Genomic DNA, 15480 nt, shown 5'->3' on the forward strand with positions numbered 1-15480 from the left:
TTAGTGTCAATACTCTTGTTGTTTAGTAAAATGCAAATTCATGGCCTTGCAGTAGTCTATCTGAGGCTTCTCAGTGGATTCTCAGCGACATTGCCACCCAGGAAGCAGTGGCAGAACAGAGCACACTCGTTCCCTAAAGCTCCTGCATGTTCTAGAACGGCATATGAAGGAGTCAATACTTTGCCTCATCTTGAATGGTGCTGTCTGCTTCATTTTAATTTTCACCCCCAGTCGGATAGGGTCCTCTTCCTAGAAGAAACTGTTCCCCCTGGAGACATGTTCTCTCAGTTCCAGTTGGAGTCTCACGCGAAAGCAGCCCAGGCTGTGGCTGTGGGGTAAGCCTGGTCTGCAAACGTTTGCAGCCTCACGGTGTCTGTGTCTGCAGAGGACAAAGAGCACTTTTAGAAGTGGGCTCCTCCGCTGCTTGGAGATGTGTTTCTTTTCTGTGTATTGATCTTGATTTATTCTCGTTTCCGAAGTAGCCTTTGTGGCGCTATTTCATTTCTTTTAGAAAGGTGAATTGCTTGAATGAACAGGAAGTTGTCTTTTCTCAAAGCTTGGCTGCAAGCCTTCTGGCTCTCCCTTAAGTAGCTTTCTCCTCACCAGCCCACGGTAGCCATTCTGCACTCACCTCCAAGGTCTTGTATTGTTCATTTCTGATGGGTCACATTTGGCTGTCCACATACACCATGTTAGTCCACCAAGTGGCCGTCCTTCTACCCAAGTCTTCGCTGTGCTACAGTATTTGTTTCTCCTGACCTCTGAATGTCCCTCTACAGCTCTGAAATCCCCTCTCTGCCCCTGGAGTGTTAGTGTTCATCAGGATTCCAGTTTGTATCCACCATACTTTCTTTGCTCGATTGTTAGCCACCCTCATGCCTTCACTGCTGACCTCCAGACCTCTACTACTGACCTCCAGACCTCCACTGCTGACCTCCAGACCTCCACTGCTGACCTCCAGACCTTCACTGCTGACCTCTAAACCATCACTGCTGACCTCCAGACCTCCACTGCTGACCTCTAAACCATCACTGCTGACCTCCAGACCTCCACTGCTGACCTCCAGACCTCCACTGCTGACCTCCAGACCTTCACTGCTGACCTCCAGACCTCCACTACTGACCTCCAAACCTTCACTGCTGACCAGACCTCCACTGCTGACCTCCAGACCTTCACTGCTGACCTCCAAACCTCCACTGCTGACCTCCAGACCTCCACTGCTGACCTCCAAACCTTCACTGCTGACCTCCAGACCTTCACTGCTGACCTCCAGACCTTACTGCTGACCTTCAGACCTTACTGCTGACCTTCAGACCTTCACTGCTGACCTCCAGACCTTACTGCTGACCTTCAAACCTTCACTACTGACCTCCAAACCTTCACTGCTGACCAGACCTCCACTGCTGACCTCCAGACCTTCACTGCTGACCTCCAGACCTTCACTGCTGACCTCCAAACCTTCACTACTGACCTCTAAACCTTCACTGCTGACCTTCAAACCCATGCTCCTAGCTCTAGTCTTTCTGAGTTTCAGAATCCTACTTGTTTTGTTTTTAAACTTTCTTGAGAATTTTATGTATGAGTACACCATATTCATATGATTCGCACCCCTATCTCCCTGCTTCAGCTCCTCCCATATCCCCCACTCTCTTGAACTCATGGCCTCTTCTATAAAGATCACCTGCATAAATATGTATAACCTACTAAGTCCATTAGTGTTGCTCACATGCACATGTGTTTAGGGCTGAACACTTGAGATTGGATAACCTGTCGGGAACTCATCCTTGGTGATAAACGTTTCTCCCTTCCTTAGCTGCCATTGGCTATCTATAGATCCTCATCTAGTGGTGGAGCCTTGTGAAATTTCCTCCATTCACAGTGGTATGTCAACTGGAGCTGTCATTTTGCAGGTCTTGTTTAGGCAACCATATTAAAATTTCATGATTGCAACACTTCTGTCCTGTCTAGAAGACACTAACTTACAGCAGGCATCCAGCTGGTCCTCTCTTAAAATCTTGATGCTCCCTCTACTGAAATGATCCCATAGGTATAGAGATTGTGTTAGAGATGTACCCCACTGGGACTGGGCACCCCATGGTCACTTATTCTTTACAGTTTAACCAGCTGTGGATCTCGAGTAGTTTCTGACAACTGCAAATGTCCAGCTCTTTGCCAGACAGTTATTTGGCTGTCCCAGACTCACACAAGCACCTCATAGTCACATGGCAAAGACAGCCCATCACTTTCTCTAGACCCAAATCTCTGCTGTTTTCCCTCCCAACTAGTGAAATCATTACCCTATCATCCAGATAGAATGCTCTAGAGTTGTCTTCAATGCCTACGTCTTGCTTCGTCCTACATAGCCAATAAACCATTAAGCCTTACTTTTAAAAAAAACGCATTATCTATTATGGGGGCACACGTGCCACTGTGTGCATGTGAGGTACAGAGGACAACCTGCAGGAGTCAATTCTCTCCCCCACCATGGAGTTCCTGGGGATTGAACTCTGGCCATCAGGCTTGGTAGGAAATACCTTTATCCCCTAAGTTATTTCACTGACCCCAATCCTTGCTTTTAACTCCTAAATGTTTCTCAAGTTCCCTTCTCAGTCTTCACTGGCCTAGATATATCTCATATAATCTTTTGGAATGAATGACCTGCTCCCTCTTATGCACGATTTTACTTCTTTGAATTCATCATGTACAAATAATCTTTCTGAAACATTATGTGTGTGAGTGTGTGTGTGTGTATGACTTAAAATCACTAACAGCTCCCTGACATCACAACTGCCTGTAACTCAAGCTCCAGGTGATCCAATGCCTTCTTCTGACCTCCAAGAACACTTAGACAGAATGTGGTGTACATACACACACACACACACACACACACACACACACACACACACACACACACACACCTTTAATCCCAGCACCTGGGAGGCAGAGGCAGGTGGATCTCTGTGAGTTTGAGACCTGGTCTACAAAGTGAGTTCCAGGACAGCCAGGGCTGTGACACAGAGAAACCCTATCTTGAAAAGAAACAAACAAACAAACAAAACAAAAAAAAAGAAAGAAAAAAAGAAAACAAACAAACAAACTGGCTTAAGGTTACCCTGACACATTCTACTGTAGAAGAAAGAGGTTATGGGAATGTTGATGGTTGCAGAATGGAAGAAGTCATAAGTCAATGCTTTGGTCAAGTACAATGGTGGAATATCAGGTAGGTGGGTAGCCATCACAGTATCAGGGTGACCCATCGCCTTCCTTTTGGACACTAGGGCCACCCACTTGGTCTTGGTGGAGTTTTAGGGACCCACCTCTTCTTGTTCCCCTATGGTTGGGGTAGGGGACAGCTTTACCAACCTCACCAAACCCCACCACTTAGTTGTATCTTTAGAGGTTCTCACCTTACCCATCCATCCCCTTGCTGAGAAGGCACCTCTTAGCCAAAGTGGAAGCCTCTATTTCCTTCTCTCCCCCAATCCACTTGACCCCAGGCTCACCGACCCTTCCCCTCCTCCAAATCACGTGATCAGACACACCATCCCCCTTGCCAGCCTCCCAGGTGCATCCCTAATTATGGGACACCAAAACCCTTCTATAGCCAAACATAATCCTCCTCTCACCATCCAACTTCAGAACCCTTTCATTGCCATCCAGGGCAAAAGCGATGTCACCAGGCCACCTGGTCCTGGTGGTTTGGAAAGTTTTGCTGTCTGTCTATATGTGCAGATGGGTCTGTGTTTTCTGGTGTGTCTGTAAGTCTTGTGGCAAACAGGAAAGCAGAGATGGAATTGGTTCAGGCTCAACTGAATGTATGAATGATGGTGACCACCACACGTTTTGTTTCTGACTGGTCTCCTTTGAGTCTGCAAGCTTTCTGTAGTCTGTGTTGGTTGGTTTTGGCTTTGCTTTCTCTGCCTCTGCCAGCTTCCAGCCACCACCGCTAGTGCTGCTTGTTTAGATGGCCAGGGCTCAGAATTTATCTCCGAGCCTTCTAGTCACTGGATTCAGCTTAACAGGGATTCAAACGTCTTTAGAGTGTGGCTAATATTAAAATTGTTCCCCTTTATTGGAAAGCCGGCTCTGAGGTTTGGTTATGGCTCCTCCTCTGGACCCAAGCATGTTTGTTTATAAAGGTTTCCTCCAAAATCTTTGTCCTGTGTCAGGCTGGCCACCTGACTGTGACAGAGGAAGAAGAGCAAAACAGAACAAGTTCTCCAGGAACTTGCTGACTGCTCTCAGTAATAACTACTGTGTGGTAAATGGTTAGATGGAGGATGTGGAAGCTTAAGACAGTTCTGAGGGTCCAAGAAAGTGTTTCAAGGTCTGTAAATCACAGTCATAAAGGTATAAGAAAGTGAATTAAGGTAATGAAAAACATGTTTCAGATTTCTTTCCCCTAATGCTATTGTTATATTAAGATTTCAAAGGTACAGGAAACTTATTCTCCATGGTTCAACCAGACTACTCGGGTGGTGGTGTCTAGAGACACCAGCAGGTTGACAAAAGGCGATACTTGTCCCGGTAACATCTAAATCAACTTCTAAACCACCTGTCCCCTATGCTTGCTTTCTCTATGTTCAAACTAGAGATTCCTGTTGATGTTGGCCAGAGCCTGATGGAGGCTGCCCTTAAGGGTCCTGTAGGAGGGAGACACGATGCATATTCAGGAAGGAGTTCTACCTTTTATGCAAAATGGCCATTTAAAGCTGGGCAGATGGCAGGACACGACAAACAGGCGCTGCAACCGGAGGACACCAGCTCCCTCCCGCGACTCGAGCCCTCTGCAGCCACCCGCCCGTCTCCCCGACTCCGCCCAGGCGCGTCGCATTTGTCTGACGTCCCAAACGCGCCACTCCACCGTCTATTTGAGCGGCACCACCCCCCTGGCCGTCCACACGCGCGCAGGAGCGCATTCTCGGCGCCGGAAATCCGGGACACGTGACCAGGTGACAGCACTCGCTCGGTGGCGGGGCTCGCTTGAGGTGCTGCGGCACAGCACGGGATGGCGGAGGCGCCTCCGGTCTCAGGTACTGTCCGCTTCCCCGCGCGGGACCTCTGGGGTGCGGCAGTGTAGTCAGCAAGGAGATCGGAAGGGGCTCGGGGCCCTTGCGGTGGCGAGAGGGGCGCGTGCCGCGCGGGGACAGTGGCTCGCAAGGGCCAAGCCACGCGCGCTGCACGTCCGGACCCCGCCACCATCTTTCGCAGGGTGCTGAAGCTCGGCCCCTGGGTTCCCGAGGAGAGCGGACGGGTCCCGGCGCCCAGCGAGCGGCCGTGGGCGCCCCGCGCCCCTGCGGGGCTCCTTCCGGCCTTCCCGAGGCAGCGCGGCGCGGAGTCCGGCGGGCGGGCGGGCGTAGGCGAGGCTCGGGAGCGGGCCCCGGAGTCCAGCGAGTTTGCGCGCAGGGCTAGGGGTGTGTTCCCAACCTCTCGGAGCGGCGGCGAGCCGCGGGCGCGCGCGCGCGGGGCCCGCCTCGAGGGGTTTGGAACCCCGTTTTGCCGTGCCGTGTGTGATGCCAGTCTCAGTTCCCTCATCTGTCAGTTTGGAGGCAGTAAGCCAGTTCCCGGACCCTACCTGTTCGGTGCCTGGTTGTTGGCTCACTTTCCTTCCTGGAGCTCCTCCGTGGTGGAGACAGCCTCATTTGACTGTTAATATAAGTTATTTCCATTTTATTCAGGGTGTATCGGTCGATCCGGGGTTTCAAATTGAGTGGACAGCAATCAGAAACATTTAGCACTGGGATATTTGTGCACACTTACCTAACGTACAAGTGAATCAAGAAACTGGAGAGTTGTTGGTGCTGTGTTTAAGAACACTACCTCAAGCCGGGCGTGGTAGCTCACATCTTGAATCCCAGCACTCGGGAGGCAGAGGCAGGTGGATGTCTGTGAGTTCGACGCCAGCCTGGTCTACAGAGCGAGATCCAGGACAGACAGGGCTACACAGAGAAACCCCGTCTCGAAAAACAACAACAAAACCAAACCAAAACAAAAAACCCTACCTCCTCTTCTAGAGGAACCATGGTCGGTTCCACAACCACCTGTAACTCCAATTCTAGGAGACCTGACGCCCTCTTCTGGCCACCAAGGGTATCAACACATACGTGGCATATATCCAGTCCCCCTCCTCTCTGTAAGGTGCGGGCACATCCAAAAAAAAATTTTTTTTTTTTTTTTTTGGTTTTTCGAGACAGGGTTTCTCTGTGTAGCTTTGCGCCTTTCCTGGAACTCACTTGGTAGCCCAGGCTGGCCTCGAACTCACAGAGATCCGCCTGGCTCTGCCTCCCGAGTGCTGGGATTAAAGGCGTGCGCCACCACCGCCCGGCAAAATTTTTTTTAAGTGAACCAAATATTTCAGTGGTTTCAGGCATAGTGGCACACACCTGTAATCCCAGCACTCAGGAGGCTAAAGCAGGGGGATCTTTGAGTTTGAGGCCAGCCTAGACTACATATCTAGTTCCAGGCCAGCCAGGGTTACATACTGAACCCCTGTCTTGGAAGGGCGGGGTTAGGGTTGAGGGGGAGAAGCAGTGGTTTCTTTAACTACCAACAATGTACTGTTAACGTTACAATTAAAAAAAAAATACTTGTCATAACCCACTCCATAGATTTGACTTCATGGCCTGCTCTTCCTGAAAATCAGCACAGCAACGTGCAGCATTGGCTTGGATTATGGTTGTGCTTCTGACACATCTTATTAGCACACTAGTAAGGCTGTGCATGTGTTTGTGTACTGAGCCACAGGTAAGGTGTCCATCCGGGCTCAGGCTAAAGAGTGGAAGAACACACTGCATTGGTGTACCCTAGACTTGGCTTGGATATAAAAATCATCTTGGGGAGTGGAAAACTTAGGCAGATACATTATTATTCTCTCTAGGCCTTCACTAGCCCTCTAAACTGAATCTGGTGATCTTCTTACCTCTGACTTACTTCCATGCCCTTCGGTATTTGAAGCAGAGTTGAGTGAGGGCTAGTTGTGACGCATGACTTTAGCCTTTAGGACTCTGCACGAGGTTACTACTTCCACTCCCTAAGGCATTTTCTGAGTCCCCTTGTTCAAGAAATCCCTACTTCCTTGTTTCTGTAGTCTTTGTCCTTACCTTAACATCGACTCTTGCTCACATACTCCCCAAGCCAGTGGTCCTCAAACTTCCTAATGCTGGGGCCCTCATGTTGCGGTGACCCCCAACCATAAAATTATTTTTGTTGCTACTTCATAACTGTAATTTTGCCACTGTCATGAATCATGATGTAAATATCTGTGTTTTCTGTTGGTCTTACATGACCCTTGTGAAAGGGTCATGGAACTCGCTCTGTAGACCAGGCTGGCCTTGAACTCACAGAGCTCCAGCTGCCTCTGCCTCCCAATTGCTGCCCGTGATCAGACTTCGTACACAACACTACTGTGCTATGTTTTGTTGGTTCTCTGGTCCCCTTACTTGTATTACAGTGATGCCCTGGCGAGAAGACAGCTCACTTACAGAACTTCCACTTCAGACAGTGAAATAAGTGTCTGACTTGTGCCATGGCGCAGTTTCCTGACTCAGGTCCCCTTTCCCTTTCCTGTCTAGCCGTCTTTCTGGGGGCTTCGGCCTAGGTCTAGTGAAAACAACTGTGTGTCACTAGGTACAGCATTGTCTGCATCTGTTCCCTACTACGCAGTGGGAAACCTCCTTTACAGGCTCCTGGGCAGCTTCACTGACCTTTCTTCTAGCCCCTCTTTCCATCCTTGCTCCTTCATAGCAGGAGAAAACGGTACAGCACCCCTTGTTACAGTTTACCTATTCCCGCTTTTAAATTGATCGCGTTTCCAGAACGCCTCCGCCACTCTGAGTTAGTCTAAATCCTCCTGCCGTTTTGTGAGGCTCTCCACCCCACCCTGGAACACTGCCTGTGTGGAAGTGTTTGGGACAAATCCTGATTGAGTGAGAGGTTTCTCGGTGGCCTTTATGATCTCGCCAGGCCTTCCCTGTGTCTCTGTGCTCTCTGCTGTGAGTGTGCACTGTAAGAATAAGCACGAAGTCATGAGTGCTACGTGTCCTAAGTCAGAATTCTGAACCTGCCTCGGAGTGCCCGTGGCCTTGGGCAGGTCACTGCGCTGTAGTTTTCTCAACAGGAACGTGAAGAGTACGTGAGTTAATGGGGCTGGAGAGATGGCTCTGCTGTTAAGAGCACTCACTGCTCCTCCAGAAGACCAAGTTTGGTTCTTAGCCCTACACACCAGGTGACTCAGAACGGCCGTAACTCCAGCTCCAGGGGATCTGATAGCTTCTCTTGCCTCAAGACACCCCCACACTCATGGTGTACACACAGATACCTACACGTACACATTTAAAACCGAATAAGGAAGTTAGCACATGGAAAGTGCCTAGAAGAGTATGTGGCACATACTAAGTACCTAAAAAGTGCCAAGCCTTGGAAATCCCCAAGTTTTTCAGCATACCCATTGGAGTCTGTGTTCAGATAATTGTAGCTCTGAAAGCAACAATAAGGTATCACTTTAACCACTGTGGGCATGGTATTGCTTTACTTTACTAACTTAGGATCCCTAATAACTCCGATGTAGGGATTATATTCTCTATTACATACCCGAAAACTGGGACTGAGTAACACATTAAAGCATAATAAAGCAAGACATGATAGTACATGCCTGTAATTACATTACTTAGAAGGTTGAAGCAAAAGGATTTTAAGTTTGAAGCCAGCCTGAGCTATATAGTGAATTTGAAGGCAGCTGGACTACATAGTGAGGCCTTTTCTCAAATGACGGAAAATGAATGATTTAGAACAAACTAACTGGTAGGCAGGGACTTAAATTCATGCCTTACAGACTGTTGATTGCTACTGTAACTGACTTTCTTACTGACTGGTTTGTGTTATTAGGCAGATAGTTTGTCTTCTATCTCTCTGTCTCTCTCTCTCTCTGAGACAGGGTCTTACTATGTAGCCCTGACTGACCTGAAACTCATTGTGTAGACTAGGCTGCCCTCAAGCTAACAGACATCTATCTGCCTGCCTTCGCCTCCTGAGTGCTGGGATTAAAAGTGCTCTGGTAGATGATTTCTTTAGGCTTCAGGAACTGAGCTGGTTGTACTCAGAATCACCTGGTGGGGGGATGAGTAGGCTGGAGTTAAAGTAAGGTTACATTTTAACACTTGGAAATTTTAGAACATGTTGTAGGAGTTACATGTAAAAAGCCCAAACTGTATTCCTTGGGGGAAGAGATGGAGACTAGCCAACTCACTGTGCTAATATTGTCTGTATGGACTCTTTTGGGGCCATAATAACTCTGAAATAAACGTCGTTATCCTTCATTATAGATGTAGAAACTAAGCCCTAAGCTCATTCAGACTTTAAACCCATTCTAGCTGATTTCAAAGCCTGTTTGTTTGGTTTTTTTTTTGCTATTATGCAATGCTGCTTTAGTGTTTCAAAAGACCACATGGAACTCCTGACCAACACCGCATCCCTAAACCTGATCTTTAGTTTTTATTGAGACAAAGTCTCACTCTAGAACCTGGGCTAGTCTCAAATTTTTGATTCTCCTGCATAGGCCTCTCTAGTGCTCTGATTAGAGGTATGTACCAACATGCTCTGTCCTCTTCCAAGGTTTTGGTTTTGGCTATAGGTTCTCATGTAGCTCAGGCTCTTCTTGAGTTTGACTCCCAAGTGAGGGGATTACCAGTGCATACTATCATGCCTGGCTTTGGCTCTCCTAAGATAAATTTTAGGATAAATGCATGTTCATAGTGCTAGATGGCCTAGGCCATCAATGGATATCAGTGTGGCCACTAGACATGGGATACTAATTGTCCTCCGCAAGGACTGAGAGCCCAACACTTTCACAAGAGACTGATCTCATTAAGCCTATTTTATACACTGTCCTTAAGAAAATAGTTTTACATGTGCCTTTTAGAGTCGTGGGCTTCATAAGTGACACTAATTTCTTACTGGATATCTATTTCTTGTTTCCTAGGCACTTTTAAATTCAATACAGATGCTGCTGAGTTCATTCCTCAGGAGAGAAAAAATTCTGGTCTAAATTGTGGGCCCCAAAGAAGATTGGACTCTAACAGGATCGGCAGAAGAAATTATAGTTCCTCACCTCCCTGTCACCTTCCTAGGCAGGTCCCTTATGATGACATCTCTGCTGTTCATCAGCACAGCTACGCCTCTGGAAGCAAACCGAAGAGTCACCAGGCTTTTTTCCAGGTGTCTAATAAGTCCCTCAAGAACCATGGCCTTCAGAATCAGCCATGGCAGAAACTGAGGAATGAAAAGCACCAAAGCAGAGTCAAGAGAGCACAAGGGCTCACTGACCAGACGTCAGATGCATCTAGTTTAGAAAGCGTGGCCAGGTCAGAGAGTGGAACAGACCCCAGGGAGCACAGCCCTTCTGAGAGCGAGACAGACGTGGTTATTGCAGATCCCAGGGGCGCAAAGCCCAAGAAGGCAGCCCAGCTTACGTACAACTATGGCAGAGGACCAAAGGCCAAAGGGAAACTCAAATGTGAGTGGGGAAACAGAGTGAGCCCCAAGTCTGAGGATGAAACTAGCAGACCTGTGGGCGTTTCCCACGCTGACTTCTCAGATGCGCCCTGTAGGAAAGCTGTAGTGGAGGGATGTGTGTCAAGACGGAATGAGCAGAGAAGATACCCACAGAAAAGGCCTCCCTGGGAAGTGGAGGGCGCCCGACCACGACCAGGCAGGAACCCACCCAAACAGGAGAGTCAGCGACATATAAATTCAGGGCCCAAAAACAACATGCCCCCCATTCCAAAGGACAATCTCAGAGAAAGACTGACGAAGTCAGGCTGTGACACTGGGAATCTGGCAGTTGTCAACAAGTCCTCCAGAAGGGCTGGCCAAGAGAAGAATGCTGCGCGGAGACAGGACCCCCAAGTGCTCTCTCCCTTCCCCAGAGGCAAACAGAACCATATGCTGAAGAATGTGGAAACACACACAGGTAAGTGCCTGGAGGGGAGGAAGGATGGCGTGACATGAGCTTTCAAGCAGTACACGCCAATCATTTAGAAACTAGACAATAAAAAGGTAACACAGTGAAGTCTCTACCTCACTTCCTCACCTGCTTGGATCCTGCCCCTACCCACTGCTGCCCTCGTTGGTACCCTCTCCTCTGTTTTGTTGTTTGTTTGAGACGGTCTTTATAGGTTACCCAGGGTGACCTTGAACTTGTTCTCCTCCTGCCTCAGCTTCCTGAGGAGCTGGTATTACCAGCCTTCACCTCCAGGCCTAGCATTTTTTTGGTTTACTGATTTTCCTCCACTAAATCATTATGTAAGAGCTTTAAATGTAGCTGGAGACGGTACAGCTGTCTGGTTGTTAGATTCTTTGTGAGTTAAGCTAGCAGAAGCAGGACATGGTAACATCCCGTTGTTCCTGTTGATTACAGCTTATATCCTCTCCTCTCATCTTGTTCGCTCCATTGCATTGGTCCTGTCTCGTGTCTTAATTCTTTTCCAGCTCATCTTTTGCTCCATCATCAGAGAGCAGTTTTTCCAAAACACATCTTGAGCCCATCATTCCTGCCCTGGGTTCTGTCACCTGGAGACACTGGCTTCTGCTGTCCTCCGCAGTCCCATCTCCTGTGCCATGCTCTCTGCCATTTTATTCCATATCCCTTCTTCCTGTTTCGTTATCCAGGCTCTTGTATGCAGTTCCCTCTAGCTAGAATTCCGACCCCTTAGCTCACTGCTACATTTTTGTTGTTGTTTGTTTGTTTGTTTGTTTGTTTTATTTTTACTTTCAATTTTTTATGTGTATGGCTGTTTCGTTTGTATGTATATTTGTGCGCTTATGTGTGTGCCTGGTGCCCATGGAGGCCAGAAGAGGATATCAGACCCCCTAGAACTGAAGTGAGAACTGATTGTAAACCACCAATGCTGGGAATCAAACCTGAACCCCTGGAAGAAGCAGCCTGTGCTCTTAAGCACTGAGCCATCTCTCCAGCCCTTTGTTTCTGTTTTTGAGACAGGGTCTCACTATGTAGCCCTAGCTATCCTGGAACTTGCTATATAGACTAGGCTGGCCTTGAACTCACAGAAATCTGCCTGCCTCCCAAGCGCTGGAATTAAAGATTTATTTGTGTGTGTGTACACCTGAGTATATGTAAGTGCATCACTGTGTATGCCAAGAAGCCTTCTGAGGCCAGAAGAAGTCATCAGATCCCCTGAAATTGAAGTTACAGGTGGTCATGAGCTGCCACAGGGGTACTGGGAACTGAACTCAGGTCTTCAGCTAGATCAGTACACCACTGAGCCATCTCTTCAACAATAAACTCCTTTAGACAGGCTCTCGCTGTGCATCCCTGACTGGCTTGGAAGTCCCTATGTAGATTAAGCTGGGCTAGAGTTCCTTTGCTCTCCCAAGTGCTAGGATTAAAGGTTTATGCTCCAGCTCCACTAGTCAACTATAGATGTTTCAAAAGCTAATTTAGTTACAGATCCAGGGAGCTTTTTCTTATCCTTACAGTATTTATCTGTTCCAGTCCTTAGCAAGCATGTCTTTCTGTATCACTATAGATACTTCGTTTCCAAATCTATCACTTGAAACCATAATTTGCACCTTTAATCCCAGCACTCAGGAGGCAGAGGCAGACTGATCTCTGTGAGTTCCAGGACAGCCAGGTCTACAGAGTGAGTTCCAGGACAGCCAGGGGCTACACAGAGAAACACTGTCTAGAAAAACCAAAAAAAAAACAAAACCAGAATCCATAATTTGTTTTCCTGACAGCGCTGTCTTAGACTAGTTACAAAGAAGATACTTTCTTTCCTGTGGAGCTTTGGCCTCTGAGTGCTGGGATTAAAGTATGCCCCACCACCCCGCCACCACCCTCAGAGGTTGTTTCTTTGTTTTTAGATACGGATGTCCCTGTGTAGCCCTGGCCCGGAACTTGATATGTAGACCAGGCTGACCTTGAACTAACAAAAGTCTTCCTTTCTCTGCCTCCTAGTGCTGGGATTCCAGGCATGGACCACTATCGTTGGCCTAGATACCATATCTTTCTTTCTTTTTTCCTTGTGGTGTTCTTGCTTTGCACAGCCCTTAGTTATTAGTTGGCTCTGACTGTTACACAGAACTTACGTTGAGCTAAATACTTTCCTGCAAGTACTTTCTACCTTTTGGTGCTTCTGAAGAAGCACATGTTCTCTCCTCATAGTTACCATCCTGTCCCCTTCTTTGCAAATAAACCTTTACACTATTGGAAGATATTCCTCGTTCTGCCTTGAGTGTGTATTTCATCAAGGCAGAGCTAGGTCCGGCAGGGAGCATACCTTTAGTACTAGCCCTGGGGAAGACTGAGTTTGGACAGACTGTGCTCCTTAGCAAGATCTCTGTGTATTGGAGGTGGGGGATAACTTCAGTACAGAAGCTCTTCCTTGTGAACTTTTGCCTTACTGGTCTCCTTTTGGTTTGTTGTGAGACTTTGACCTAATCAATGATGTTACCCTGCCCAGGGCTTTTTTTTTTTTTTTTTTTCACTGAGCTCCCCCGACCCCACTCCCACAGTGTTTCTCTGTGTAGCCTAAGCTGGTCTCGAACTCAGACCCACCTGCCTTTGCCTCCCTGGCCCTGCATTTATATCAACTTCTTTAAGAACAGCTGCCTTGTCAGACTGTGGTGGACAGTGGTGGTGGTGCACACCTTTAATCCCAGCACTCGGAAGGCAGAGGCAGGTGGATCTCTGTGAGTTCAAGGCCAGCCTGTTCTACAGAGCAAGTTCCAGGCCAGCCAGAGCTTGTTATATAGAGAAACCCTGTCTCAAAACAAACACACAACAACAAAAGAGCAGCTGCTGTTAGCCGGGCAGTGGTGGTGCGTCCCTTTAGTCTCAGATGCTGTTAGCTGGGCGGTGGTGGTGTGTCCCTTTAGTCTCAGCACTGGAGGCAGAAGCCCAAGTGGTGGGATTAAAGGCCTGCATCACCATTGCCTGGCTAGTTTTCTGTTTTTTAAAAACAGGGTTATATTATGTTCCCTAGGCTGTCTTCAAACTTTCTAGTAGCCTGGCCTGACCTTGAACTCCTGCTTCAGCCTCTCTAGTGCTGCAATTACAGTTATGTGCCACCCGGGCAAGTGTTAGCTTTGTGTTTTTGTTGTTTGTTTGCTGGTTAGTTGTTTTGGTTTTTTGTTTTTGTTTTTTTCCTTAAAGCAAACTAACATTATCTGGGAAGTGGGAATTTCAACTGAGAAAATGCCTCCATCAGATTGGCCTGTAGGCAGGTCTCGGGGGAATTTCCTTGATTAATAATTGATGTGGGGGCCCCACCCCATTGTGAACAATGGCACCCCTGGGCAGGTAGTCCAGGGACGAGTAAGAAAGATGGCTGAGGGCTGGAGAGATGGCTCAGCAGTTAAGAGCACTGGTTACTCTTCCAGAGGATCTGGGTTCAATTCCCAGCACCCACACGGCCAATTCAGAACAGTCTGTAACTCTAGTTCCAGGAATTCGACCCCCTTATACAGATATAAATGCAGGTAAAAAGTACCAATGCACATGAACTAAAAATAAATTTAAAAAAGAAAGAGGTAACTGAAGATGAGCCTGAAAAGCAAGCTGGTAAGCAGTGGTCCTCCATGGCTTCAATTCTTGCCTCTAGATTCCTGACTTCCTTCACAGTGGACTAAGATGTAAGCTAAAATAAATCCTTTCCTCCCCAAGCTGCTTATGGTAATGGTGTTTTATCACAGCAATAAAAAGCAAACTAGAACAGTTTGTTTCTGGTTTTGTTCTTTAAACTCAGGACAATCTTTACTACAGTTTAAAACAAAAACTCCTAGGAGAGCAAGCTGTCGTCTGTAGAGAAGAGTGGAGAAAAGAACAGGTGGGGGAGGATGCCGCTTGAGTCAAGCTAGTGTGGAGGTGAGGCACATGTCAGCAGTGGCCACAGAGCAGAGGGGAGCCTCGGAGAAAGCTTACAACAGAGGCTTTGTTGTCGTTGTTTTGAAAGTGTTATTTGGTGGGTGGACCTCAGTGTAAGGATCTGAGACTTTTGGTGGGGAGTTGGGGTTGGAGACAGAAAAAAAGTTGATTGGTATATCTGCAAAGCTTGCAGTTGGTTAGGGCTTCATTAGGTCTCTGGGCTCCCCAGGTTGTCTCAGTGGCTTGTGTCCTTCACTAATAGACGGGTCAACTAGAATCATACAGTAGACGCGGTCATGGCTGAGAAAGGATGGGGACTGAAAAAGACCCGTGGTCAGACAGGACTGGCACCTAACGTGGGCAAATCTTGGCACTCAGACCTGATAGTTTACCAGCACAGGGCAGCTCTAGAGTTCCACAATTACCACATTTACACACGAGACATGTTTTACTAAAACCAAAGAGAAAGGTACTATTGCCAGTGAGAGATTTGTATTTCTTTCTCTAGGACCTCTTGGAGCTATTTGTTATGTTTTTCCACTGGGGTTGCCCACTGTGTCTAAGGTACCACTCTAATAAAAATCTTTGTTCCCAAGGGA

At 47.7% G+C, this 15480-nt stretch overlaps 1 protein-coding gene across 4 annotated transcripts in view; it reads left to right on the forward strand.

The window, feature by feature from the left end:
• Positions 1-15480, forward strand: part of Nfx1 (nuclear transcription factor, X-box binding 1) — a 77627-nt gene that overhangs the window by 3043 nt on the left and 59104 nt on the right. The window contains exons 2-3 of one of the 4 annotated variants that reach the window (XM_076563473.1): positions 4593-4952; positions 9977-10966. In XM_076563473.1, coding sequence (XP_076419588.1) covers positions 10765-10966 — 202 coding nt within the window. In that variant the 5' untranslated portion in view covers positions 4593-4952; positions 9977-10764. Of the gene's footprint in view, positions 1-4592; positions 5034-9529; positions 9578-9976; positions 10967-15480 lie in introns of those variants that run through there. The other 3 variants (XM_006975337.4, XM_006975339.4, XM_076563474.1) reach the window with 3 other exon arrangements.

Source organism: Peromyscus maniculatus, chromosome 2 (assembly GCF_049852395.1).
Source record: "Peromyscus maniculatus bairdii isolate BWxNUB_F1_BW_parent chromosome 2, HU_Pman_BW_mat_3.1, whole genome shotgun sequence".
Classification (NCBI taxonomy): Eukaryota; Metazoa; Chordata; class Mammalia; order Rodentia; family Cricetidae; genus Peromyscus; species Peromyscus maniculatus.